The following is a 13,183-nucleotide window of genomic DNA, read 5'->3' as shown; positions in this document are numbered from 1 at the left end:
AACCTTTTCTTTTTTGACGATGGTTTTCTTTAATGAATCTTCTTCATTGTGAAGCTTCAGCTCAAAAGTCTTTTTCTTTATTTGTTATTTATCATCTTGGTTCTGAGTATAAATCCTTTGACCTTTTTATATAGGAATAATTATATCAGTTGGAGGATAGGATTGAAACTTTCTTCGAGGTGTGGTTGTAGTAGAGTAGGTAGGCCCGACAAAAAACGTTGGGTAACAGGTAAATAATCTTTTATAGTCATTTAAAGTAGTACTATTGATTTGACATTTGATTAGCACAATACATAGTAACTATTCGCCCATTAAAATACTCTAGAATAATATCTTGGTATACAAGTGATAAATTAAATGTTTAGAATTCAAAATCTGTCAGAGTTTAATGACTAAATAAGGTTAGGATGACACAAAGAGTATCACAGGTACCTTCTTCAGAAATGTTTACTAGTGATAACCAGAGTTGATATTATCTTCAGAACTTCTACAAGATGCATTGATTCAGATTCTGATGAAATCTACGGTTCAGAGTCTCTTTTATCAAAGTCTAGAGTCTCTATATCCAGAGTCTCCCTAGGACCAGTGTTCGAAGTCTGATTTGATCAATATTTTTCAGCATCCTGGATTATTCAGAACTATCTTGATTCAACTTCTTTCTGGATCAGATTTAGCTTTTCTTTTCTTTAAGTAAGCTCAGAGTATGCACACTTAACAAATTTTTAGACAACAAAGTTATTCTTTTATACTTTGTTATCATAAAAACTCTAGAATAGTTGTAGAATCAAACTTGTTTCAACATATAATTATCTTAAACTAAAGATTGTTTGATATGTTGCAAGTTATATACCACCACATTTGGAATTAATAATTTGGTTGGGATATAATGAATCTCCAAAAAAGTGAATTATAACTACTTCATCATAGTTTTATTCGTGAAAGAAAGTGTCAATTGAGTTTGAATCAGATACTTTCATCACGATTCATATCAAAATGCTTCCTAATCTAAGATATAAAACTCATGAATAATAGTGTTGCCTCCTAACTCAATATTTAGAATTTGATCCACAACCGATGAGTTTATATGGACTTTAGTTTCAAATATAACAATTATTGTAGGACGGAAAAATATAATTTTTCTTTTACATATATTAATTTATTTTAAAAAGACAAATTTATAAAAAAATAATAATTTTTTTTTCACTTAAAATATTTATAACTATTCGTGATTCATTCAAATCCATAATTTTTTCTAAGTTTGTTGTAATAAAAAAATGTTTTTCTACCTTAAAAGTATTTTAAATAAAACGTAAGAAAATGCACTTAAGTTTTATCTATAAAAAAAATCTATTTGATATTTAAAAATATCATTTCCTTTTCTAGAAAATCCCTCGATCCAAAACATTCTAATGGTAATGTGGCCCTACTTTCCTTGGATATTTATGGCTTTCGTGACAAGCCACCTCTAGGGGAGAATAAACGTCTAAATCCAACTACAACTAGATTCATTTATGCCAATTTGTTTCAGCTTAAAAACATGGGTTTCTTTTTAATATTTTTAAAAATGAATTTTATAAAATCATTTTTTAAAATATTATATATTTTTTTATATATTTTTTTTATAAATTGAAAATTTAATTTTAATATTATAATATAAATATACATTATTAAAAATAAAAAATAGTTGAAATCGCAATTTAAAAAAAAATATATATCTCAAAAATAATTTATTTTTTTGAAAAACTATTTGAAATAATTAATAAGAGATTTTTTTAATTTTTATATTAAAAAAATCAATAAAATAATAACATATCTAAAATAACATTTTAAAAATAACTATTCAAAGTAAATTTTTATTTAGAATTTTTAAGAAAAAAAAATTGTAAATTTTTTTTACCTAAAATCATGTAACACTATAAAAATTATTTTAAAAAAAAACAAAACAAACTTGCCATTGATAATTCTTTAAATGACTTTGATATTAAATACTTTTACATCACAATATTTAGTAAACATAAAATATTACATATACAAGTTCAAATTTGTAATTTACTATTGGGACCACAAATATCCGCTTGTATATAGGACCAGAGGTATGACCATTAAGGCCCCATTACCAACGGTCATTGCGTTAGTAATTTGGAAGGAAAAATAAACTTCACAATAAAAACCTGTAGAAGATGCCAAACTAATTCGGTAACTATTGTTGAAAGAGATAAAACCCATTCATTCATCTCAACATTCCTTCTAATCCAAGTTATTCGGCTTAAATAGAATTCACCAGAGCCAGTATCACACACTTGAACTGTAACCATATTAAAATGTAAAAACACTGAGAAACTTGCTAACTTGACTGTTTCAAATGGAAATTACAAGTTTCTTTCTTGCCAAAGCTAATCAGATCATGCCATTGAAACCAGCTGAATCCAACAGTACTGCTTTGATTTGCTCCGGATGAACATCTTGACCTTCTTTGCATTGCTGTAAGAGAAAAGAGGTTAGTTTTCAAACCTCAATCACAAAAAAGAAGAAGAAAAAAAAACTTCGAACAGTGGCCGCGATTTCCATGAGATAACAGAACAACTTTTTTACCTCGGCTCTGAAAATGTCCATAGCAAATCCGTTGAAACAGCTTATGACAGCTTGCTGAATGTCTAATCCAAGGCTATCCATAGCCCTCATGGTTGAGAGTAACAGACCAGGTTTGCGAGCACAAAACATGTGGATATTTACGGCTCTTCCTTCCCGTAAGCGAACATCAACCTATACAAAAAGTGAAAATAACAATTGCAAAATGGTATCAAGAAAACTTTCTATTAAATTATTCTAATGATAACCAAAATGCTCAAATGTGTATATGAACCTAGTATCAAACCAAGATTTAGATTGCGTGCATTGTGATTGCACGCACCCATTCACATCTAGATCGTTTGATATAGATGTAGATTTTTTTTTAAATCTAAGAATACCGAGCCTGAAATTTGGACTGTTTGATCTTGATCAAAGGGTCAAGATGCGAGTAATTGTGTGCAATCACAAGATCCACATAGAAATTTGCTATCTGTCAATATACAAATCACTATTTCTAGTTTTAGGAATAAAAGGTCAGAAAGCAATGTGAATTTGAGCAAATGCGTAAGCAAAAGGACAAGTTCCAGCATTGGACAAACAAACAACATTACCCTGGCAGGTTGGCCATTGGGGCTTGGCAATGAGCTGGGACATAGTTCTTCTTTGATGAGGCTCCTCGGCATCGAAGACGGAGTCGGTGTCAACGGATGGAAGCTTGAAGCAGGTGTTAGTGAAGATCCAGCAGGTGTTGACTCCAACTCATTATGAAGGTCATTGATCCTTTGCAGAAGTTTCTTCAAATACTCAATTGCATCCCCAAGAATTGAAGCCCTATCCATCTATCAAAGCAAAAAACATGTCACAGAATCCATAGATCCATCACAAATCACAGCAGCAAAACAACATAATTAAAGCTTTCAGTTACCTAACTACCATAATCAGTCTTCAATTATCTTAACAATGATTCGCATATTAAATTGTTTAAGAATCAACAGTCTAAGAACTTGAAAACTTGAACTTAAAGAGACTGCGACAGATTAAAACACTTACTTTGCTAATCTTTGGAACAACAGACCTCAGCATATAGAGTCTATCATTGAGCTTCTTCCTGCGGCGACGCTCGGCCATCAAATTCTTAGCAGGCATTCCTTTCTTCTTCCCTTTCTGAACAGTAACAGTGCTGTTACCTTTGGAAGCATTTCCACGGTTTTTGCCATTACCCTCAGTCAAATCATCAGAATCACAGTTCAAACCAGACCAATCAAAACTCAAATCTTCAATTTCATCTCCACCACTGAACTTCCTTTTCATATCACTCCCTTCCCCAATTTCGCCCTTGCCCATGTTTTTTCTGAGTGCAGCTCTCTTCTGAAACAGAGTAGGCTGTGTTCCAGAAGGAGGCAAAGAATCAAGGGGTCTCAAAACCTTGGGCCTGTTCGAAAACAGCGACTTTCCAGAACCCTCTTCCGAGTTCTGAAACCCCATGAAGCCATTGTTAGTTTGAGGCAAATGGGGCAAGCTCATCTCTACCGCTGTGAAATCAACCAAACTACCCATATTTGGAGAAGGAGGTAATGCTGAACCTTGAGGTTCAAGAAAACCAGCTTCACATGGAATCTCAAAAGGGTTGTTGAGAAGAGAAGAAAGGGAGTCATCGGGTTTAGTATTTTGAGAAAGAAAATACTGAAGATTCGACAGTGAAGGATCAAGTGCGTTGAAAACGGTGGAAGAAGGTGAACCCGAAGAGGAAGAAACAGAATCAACGGTGTTGAGTAAAACGGCATCTAAGTTAGGTGGAAAAGCCATGTCTTTCATGTACCATTCATCATCATTGTCGATAAGCATGGTTTGGAAATCAGCGAAATGTTGCTTGTTTGGGAGAAAAGTAGAAGCAGATGAAGGAGTGTTTGGGTTTGCATTAGGCCATGATGAAGGTGCAGTAGTGATGTTTTCACTTTCTTTTTCTTGAATCCAACAATTGTTGTTGTTGTTGTTCATTCTTGAGAGAGAGAGAGAGAGAGAGAAAGGGGGTGTTAAAAGGAAGAAGAAAGTAGAAAAGGTGAAAAAGTAGCAGGATGTTGCAGAAGGAAAAGGGCAATAATAATTTGATATTTATACAACAAATATTGAAACTTTATGCTACTCAACAACACATAACATAAAATGAGGTTGGAAAGTGAGTGAGTAAGAATTCCAAGCAAGGCCTATTTATAAGACAATGCAGATGATGATCCCTTTACAACTGTTTTTCTAGATTACTCAGTTTTTCTTTTGATTTGTCCATTGTTTTCTAGTACTGGTTTTGGGGTTATTGAGACTGTGGTTTTGGAGAGAAGCATAACCTTGAAACGTTACACGCAAAGTGGGTAACTAATCAGCTAACTAATCAAAGAATTAACGTTTCCTTCACCAAATACGGCTGCCTGCAGAACCATGTGATAGATAATTGGGATGACTATAGTATGTACAATCACTCACATCCTTACTCCCCATATGTATAGTTAAAAAAAAAAAATTATTGAATTATTAATATCAACAATTTTTTTATATCAATAAAAAAATATAAAAAATAAAATAAAAATTATTGATTTATAAATATTAACCATTATTTTTATTAATTTATAAATATAAATAAATATTGCTATGGGTTACACTCGTTTACCTAATTTTATTTTTACTGTATAATAGAAATTCAAAAGTTTTTATTTTTACATGTTCTTCCTTCACTAGTGTTAGTCCAACCACCAATGAGAACAATATTTGAAATTGGCTTAACCCAACCAACTCCGCCCCAATTTGAAAGGATAAAACCAATTAAGTGTTTGGACTCTTCCACAGCTTAATTTACTCAAAATTATTAATTGTTATATTTGTTAATTTTAATACATTTATCTTTATTAATTCACTTGGTGGCTTGGCATGTCAAGTACGGAGGTTCGAATACGCAATATTAAATATTTGTTTATTTTTAAAAAGTAAAATTTAATTATTAAATTATTTGAATAAAAAATAATAATTTAAATGCAATTTTTCAACATTTACATGACATTTGATGATTAAGATAATGACATTTGATAATTAAGATAAAAAATATATTTTTAATGATGTGACATTGATAAGTATAATATTTTATTTTTATTATTATTATTACTATTATTATTATTATTATTATTGTTATTATAAATTAATAATTAACTTTTTTAATTATTATTATTATTATTTTACATTATAAATAAAAAAAATATTTTTAATTAAATTTTTTAAATATTAAATAATTAATATTCCAAATTTAACAATTGTATAGTACATGAAGGACGGTTCACTCCGAACTTTAATATCATTCAATTTAGTAAATAATATTATTATATTATTAAAAATATAATTTCTGTGTTTTATTATATTTCACATTGAGAGAGAAAAATTGACTTATAAGTCATTTTATAATACTGATGAATTATTAATGTTAATTTTTTTAATATATTATTAATATTTATTATCCTTAATATTTTTCAATTCTTTTAATTTATCTTTCTTAAAGATTAATAAAAGATAATTTCGTAAACAAAATCTATTTTTTTCATATAAATTTCATTATATTTTTTAATATTAATGAAAATGGCAAAATGATCTATATATAAAAAAATATACTTAGTATAAAAAATGTGAACTTAGATAAGAAAATTAATACAAATAAAGAAGTTAATGAACAAGTTTCATAACCAATCCATAATCATAAATAATTCATGTAAATGATTATTAAAACTAATTGTTATAATTGAATTTCATTTTTGAAATATGATTATAAACCGGTTATTAACTCCACTATATTCATAATCAATTTTATAATTAATTTTGTTTTAAAAAAATTTAAATCATTTTTTGCAACAAATTTTTATATGATTTTTTTTTTATTTTAAGAAAAAATCTTTATTTTCAAAGATAAAAATTGTATTTTTTTTATTTTTAGAAAAAAAACATTTTTTCTTTAATTTTTGAAAAGAAATTTAAATTTTCTTTTCAGTTATATTTATTTACTAAAAATAAATTATTTTTTCAGTTATATTTATTTACTGAAAAAAATTTAAAAGCTTTTTCAAGAAAAATATTTTTTTTCAAATTAATATATATATATATATATATATATATATATATATATATATATATATATATATATATATATATATATATATATATATATATATATATATATATATTTATTCAGACAATAAAATGTTTTTTTCAAATAGAATAATTTAATTTCTATTTTGAATATGGATATCCAAAATATGGATTTGATTAAAATCATATGAATATCAAATTCAAAATATAGATTTAGTTAAAATTATACTAATAATTAACTCATTTTTAATAATCATATATAAATAAGGATATGGATAATTTTAAATAATCTATTAATTCAAACACCTTTAAATACAACATTTATTTAAGATATAATAATGTTTGAATTTTTATAATTGTGTGTTTAATATATGAAGATGGTTTTTAAACTCTGACGTTTTGATACCTGATTTAAGGGTAAACAAACTGTCGGTTATGGTCGGTGATAGATAAAATTTACCAATTTGAATAAAATCTCTAAATGCAATATTTATTTAAAGATGTAATAATTTTTGAGTTTTTATAATTGTGTATTTAATATATGAAGATGATTTTTAAACTCTAACATGTTGATATGTGATTTAAGGGTGGACAAAACGGTCGGTTATGGGCGGTGATAGATAAAATTTATCAATTTGAATGAAATTTCTAAATGTAACATTTATTTAAAGATGTAATAATGTTTGAATTTTTATAATTTGTGTGTTTAATATATAAAGATGATTTTTAAACTCTGACATGTTGATATCTGATTTAAGGGTGGACAAACGGTCGGTTATGGTCGGTGATAGATAAAATTTACCAATTTGAATGAAACTTCTAAATGCAACATTTATTTAAATATGTAATAATGTTTGAATTTTTATAATTGTGTGCTTAATATATGAAGATGAGTTTTATACTCTGACGTGTTGATATCTAATTTAAGGGTGGACAAAAGGTTGGTTATGGTCGGTGATAAACATAATTACCAATTTGAATGAAACTTTTAAATGTAATATTTATTTAAAGATGTAATACTGTTTAAATTTTATAATTGTGTGTTTAATATATGAAGATGAGTTTTAAACTCTGACGTGTTGATATCTAATTTAAATGTGAACAAACAGTTGGTTATGGTCGGTGATAGATAAAACTTATCAATTTGAATGAAACCTCTAAATGTAATATTTATTTAAAGATGTAATAATGTTTGAATTTTTATAATTGTGTGTTTAATATATGAAGATGATTTTTAAACTTTGACGTGTTAATATCTGATTTAAGGGTGGACAAACGGTTGGTTATGGTCGGTGATAGATAAAATTTACCAATTTGAATGAAACCTCTAAATGCAACATTTATTTAAAGATGTAATAATGTTTGAATTATTATAATTGTATGTTTAATACATGAAGATGATTTTTAAGCTCTGACGTGTTGATATGTGATTTAAGGGTGGACAAAACGGTCGATTATGGTCGGTGATAGATAAAATTTATCAATTTGAATGGAACCTTTAAATGCAACATTTATTTAAAGATGTAATAATGTTTGAATTTTTATAATTGTGTGTTTAATATATGAAAATGATTTTTAAACTCTGACGTGTTGATATCTGATTTAAGGGTCGACAAAAGGTTGGTTATGGTCGGTGATAGACAAAATTTACCAATTTGAATGAAACCTCTAAATATAATATTTATTTAAAGATGTAATAATGTTTGAATTTTTATAAATGTGTGTTTAATATATGAAGATGAGTTTTATACTCTGACGTGTTGATATCTAATTTAAGGGTGAACAGACAGTTATGGTCGGTGATAGATAAAACTTATCAATTTGAATGAAACCTCTAAATGCAACATTTATTTAAAGATGTAATAATGTTTGAATTTTTATAATTGCGTTTTTAATATATGAAGATGATTTTTAAACTCTGGCGTGTTAATATCTTATTTAAGGGTGGACAAATAGTCGGTTATGGTCGGTGATAGATAAAACTTATTAATTTGAATGAAACCTCTAAATGTAATATTTATTTAAAGATGTAATAATGTTTGAATTTTTATAATTGTATTTTTAATATATGAAAATGATTTTTAAACTCTAACATGTTAATATCTGATTTAAGGGTGGACAAACTGTCGGTTATGGTCGGTGATATATAAAATTTACCAATTTGAATGAAACCTCTAAATGCAACATTTATTTAAAGATGTAATAATGTTTGAATTTATTGTGTGTTTAATACATGAAGATGATTTTTAAACTCTGATGTGTTGTTATGTGATTTAAGGGTGGACAAAACGGTTGGTTATGGTTGGTGATAGATAAAATTTATCAATTTGAATAAAAACTCTAAATGCAACATTTATTTAAAGATGTAATAATGTTTGAATTTTTATAATTGTGTGTTTAATATATGAAAATGATTTTTAATCTCTGACGTGTTGATATTATATTTAAGGGTAGACAAATGGTCTGTTATGGTCGGTGATAAATAAAATTTACCAATTTGAATGAAACTTCTAAATGCCACGTTTATTTAAAGATGTAATAATGTTTGAATTTTTATAATTGTGTGTTTAATAAATGAAGATGATTTTTAAACTCTGACGTGTTGATATCTGATTTAAGGGTGAACAAACAGTCGGTTATGGTCTGTAATAGATAAAACTTAACCATTTGAATGAAATCTCTATGCAACATTTATTTAAAGATGTAATAATGTTTGAATTTTTATAATTGTGTGTTTAATATATGAAGATAAAAAATATATTTTTAATGCTGTGACATTGATGAGTATAATATTTTATGTTTATTATTATTATTATTATTATTATTATTACTATTATTGTTATTATTATTACTATAAATTAATAATTAACTTTTTTAATTATTATTATTATTTTACATTATAAATTAAAAAAAAGTTTTTTAATTAAGTTTTTAAAAATATTTAATAATTAAAATTCCAAATTTAAGAATTGTATAGTACATTAAGGATGGTTCATCGGAACTTTAGAATCATTCAATTTAGTAAATAATATTATTATATTATTAAAAATATAATTTCTTTGTGTTTTTATATATTTCACATTGAGAGAGAAAAATTGACTTATAAGTCATTTTATAATGCTGATGAATTATTAATGTTAAATTTTTTTAATATATTATTAATATTTATTATCCTTTTTCTTAATTCTTTTAATTTATCTTTCTCAAAGATTAATAAAAGATAATTTCGTAAAAAAAATCTATTTTTTCCATATAAATTTCATTATATTTTTTAATATTAATGAAAATGGCAAAATGATCTATATATACAAAAATAGACTTAGTATAAAAAAATGTGAACTTAGATAAGAAAATTAATACAAATAAAGAAATTAATGGAAGGAGTTTCACAGCCAATCAATAATCATAAATTATTATATATTATAACTGATTATTAAAATCAATTATTAAAACTAATTTTTATAATAGGATTTTATTTTTGAAAAATGATTATAAATCGGTTATTAACCCGATGATATTCATAATCAATTTTATAATTAATTTTGATTTAAAAAAATTAAATCATTTTTTTGTAAGAATTTTTTATTTTAAGAAAAAAAAATTATTTTGAAAGATAAAAATTGTATTTTTTTTAAAAAAAACATTTTTTAAAATTTTCGAAAAAGAAATTTCAGTTATATTTATTTACTAAAAAAAATTAATTTTTCAGTTACATTTATTTACTGAAAAAACCTTTAAATTTTTTTTTTTATAAATTTTCTTTTTCAAAAATAAATAAATAATATATATATATATATATATATATATATATATATATATATATATATATATATATATATATATATATATATATATATATATATATATATATACATATATATATATATATATATATTTCAGATAACATAATGTTTTTTTAAATAGAATAATTTGATTTATATTTTGAATATGGATTTGATTAAAATCATATAAATATCAAATTCAAAATATAGATTTATTTAAAATTATACTAATAATTAACTCATTTTTAATAATTATATATAAATAAGGATATGGATTATTTTAAATGCTCCATTAATTCAAACACCTCTAAATGCAACATTTACTTAAAGATGTAATTTGAATTTTTATAATTGTGTGTTTAATATATGAAGATGAGTTTTATACTCTGACGTGTTGATATCTAATTTAAGGGTGAACAAACAGTGGGTTATGGTCGGTGATAGATAAAATTTATCAATTTGAATGAAACCTCTAAATGCAACATTTATTTAAAGATGTAATAATGTTTGAATTTTTATAATTGTGTGTTTAATATATGAAGATGATTTTTAAACTCTGACGTGTTAATATCTTATTTAAGGATGGATAAATGGTCGGTTATGTTCGGTGATAGATAAAACTTATGAATTTGAATGAAACCTCTAAATGTAATATTTATTTAAAGATGTAATAATGTTTGAATTTTTATAATTGTGTGTTTAATATATGAAGATGATTTTTAAACTCTTACGTGTTAATATCTTATTTAAGGATGGACAAATGGTCGGTGATAGATAAAACTTATCAATTTCAATGAAACCTCTAAATGTAATATTTATTTAAATATGTAATAATGTTTGAATTTTTATAATTGTGTGTTTAATATATGAATATGATTTTTAAACTCTGACGTGTTAATATCTGATTTAAGGGTGGACAAACGGTCGATTATGGTCGGTGATAGATAAAATTTATCAATTTGAATGAAACCTCTAAATGCAATATTTATTTAAAGATGTAATAATGTTTGAATTTTTATAATTGTGTGTTTAATATATGAAGATGATTTTTAAACTCTAACGTGTTAATATCTGATTTAAGGGTGGACAAAAGGTTGGTTATGGTCGATGATAGACAAAATTTACCAATTTGAATGAAATCAGAATTTTAAAATCTATGTTCATTCCCATCCATCCAGGCCTTCGGTTTTTCTGGCTAGCAATTTCATCGATTAACCGATTATTTCCGATGTTTTATTTTGAATCCTTCGTTAGGTCGTCCAACGACCAAAATCAATCTAGAAAATAAGATAAATAGAGAAATTTAAGAAAGTATAACAATAAGATGTGATTGTAATTTCCTAAAAAAATCAAATAATTAATAGTCTAGAAAAGAGACAATTGTTTATGGTGAGATCAAATGTGAGTTTCTACTCTATTTTCAAGACAATTATTTCTTGTAATAATTACAATAATTTCAAGCTGTAATAATAGTAAATAAATGAATTATCTTATATTTCCAATGAGATGTGGTTGTATTTTTTTTCTTCCTATTTTAAGGCAATATATTGTGTCACTATCATATTTATCACTCTATCATATCCTTGCTTAAAAAATTGAAATATCATAGGTATATTATTGATAATAAAACTCGTCTGATAATAATTTGTAATGGATTCAATTTAAACATCCGAGTTTGCCCGATAATACTCACACAAAGCCAAAATTACTCACCTGTTAACCCATTCAAGCCCACATGTTTGATTCTTTTTGGATACGGTTTTATCGGTTGGGGAGTACTCTCTTCACCTATGTGGTGCTTCCTCATCATATCGAAAAGTTACAATTGTTCATAGAATCTCGAGACGCTCCCTTTTACACACTCTTAAAAGCAAATAGGTGAACCACTCTTATTTTTCCAAAATTTAGTCCATAGATGCATCTACGCATCAATATTAGAGTAAGTATGAAGATGTATCTCCGTAACAATCCTTATTTCAAAACTCATTGAATTTTACGGAGATGCATCTCCAGGCGTGTTTAATTCATATACCCACGTCAGGACATTCCCCTTCCTTCTTCATTTACTCTAAACTCATTAAAACCCCTCAATTTGAGCTCGTGAACAAGTTTCTTCAAGTTCATTTTCAAGGTTCAACACAACTTCTACTTCACTATATTTAATCACAAGTTATTCCACTCAATCCATTATTAGACTTGTTACTAATATTTTATTGGCATGATTAGTCCTTAGGTCCCTTAACTTTAAGCGAAGTTTCGTGTTGGTCCCCTAACTAAAAAACATTATGTATTGGTACCTTAACTTCTCTTCCATTAAAGTATTTGGTCATTTTCTTTAGCTAGGGTGAGAAAACATTAAGTATGGCTGATGTGGCATGTCAGGTATGCAACCATTCAAGTTAAGACTCGGTTGTTGTGTTATAAACCATTTAGGGTTCGTGTTTTCCCAATCTTCATATTCCTCCTTCATTTTTAACTATTCATATATCCATCTTCCATCGTGCATTCGTATGTTTATACATCCATCTTCCATCTTCCATTGTTCATTCGTATTCCTCCATCTTTCATTAGTGCTTCAATGTCTAAAAATGTAAGTGTCATAACCTAATTTTTACCCCTAAGATCCCATCTCATTTGCATGGCATCAAACATCTCATGTGTGTGTCTTTTATACATTACTAACCTTATGAAAATACAAAAATATGTTTTGT

General features: G+C 26.2%; 1 protein-coding gene across 1 annotated transcript; it reads right to left on the bottom strand.

Moving 5' to 3' along the window:
• Positions 1 to 1,954: 1,954 nt before the first annotated feature.
• Positions 1,955 to 4,980, bottom strand: LOC127078564 (transcription factor ICE1). Its single transcript, XM_051019010.1, has 4 exons — positions 3,622 to 4,980; positions 3,183 to 3,410; positions 2,593 to 2,763; positions 1,955 to 2,481 (listed from the first exon to the last, which is right to left on the bottom strand). The coding sequence occupies exons 1-4, from the start codon at positions 4,567 to 4,569 to the stop codon at positions 2,398 to 2,400; spliced, it is 1,431 nt and encodes a 476-aa protein (XP_050874967.1). The 5' UTR covers positions 4,570 to 4,980; the 3' UTR covers positions 1,955 to 2,397.
• Between the last annotated feature and the right edge of the window lie 8,203 nt (positions 4,981 to 13,183).

The sequence above is a fragment of the Lathyrus oleraceus genome, chromosome 5 (assembly GCF_024323335.1).
Source record: "Lathyrus oleraceus cultivar Zhongwan6 chromosome 5, CAAS_Psat_ZW6_1.0, whole genome shotgun sequence".
In the NCBI taxonomy this organism is placed as follows: domain Eukaryota; kingdom Viridiplantae; phylum Streptophyta; class Magnoliopsida; order Fabales; family Fabaceae; genus Lathyrus; species Lathyrus oleraceus.
This window is presented reverse-complemented; position numbering and strand designations above follow the sequence as displayed.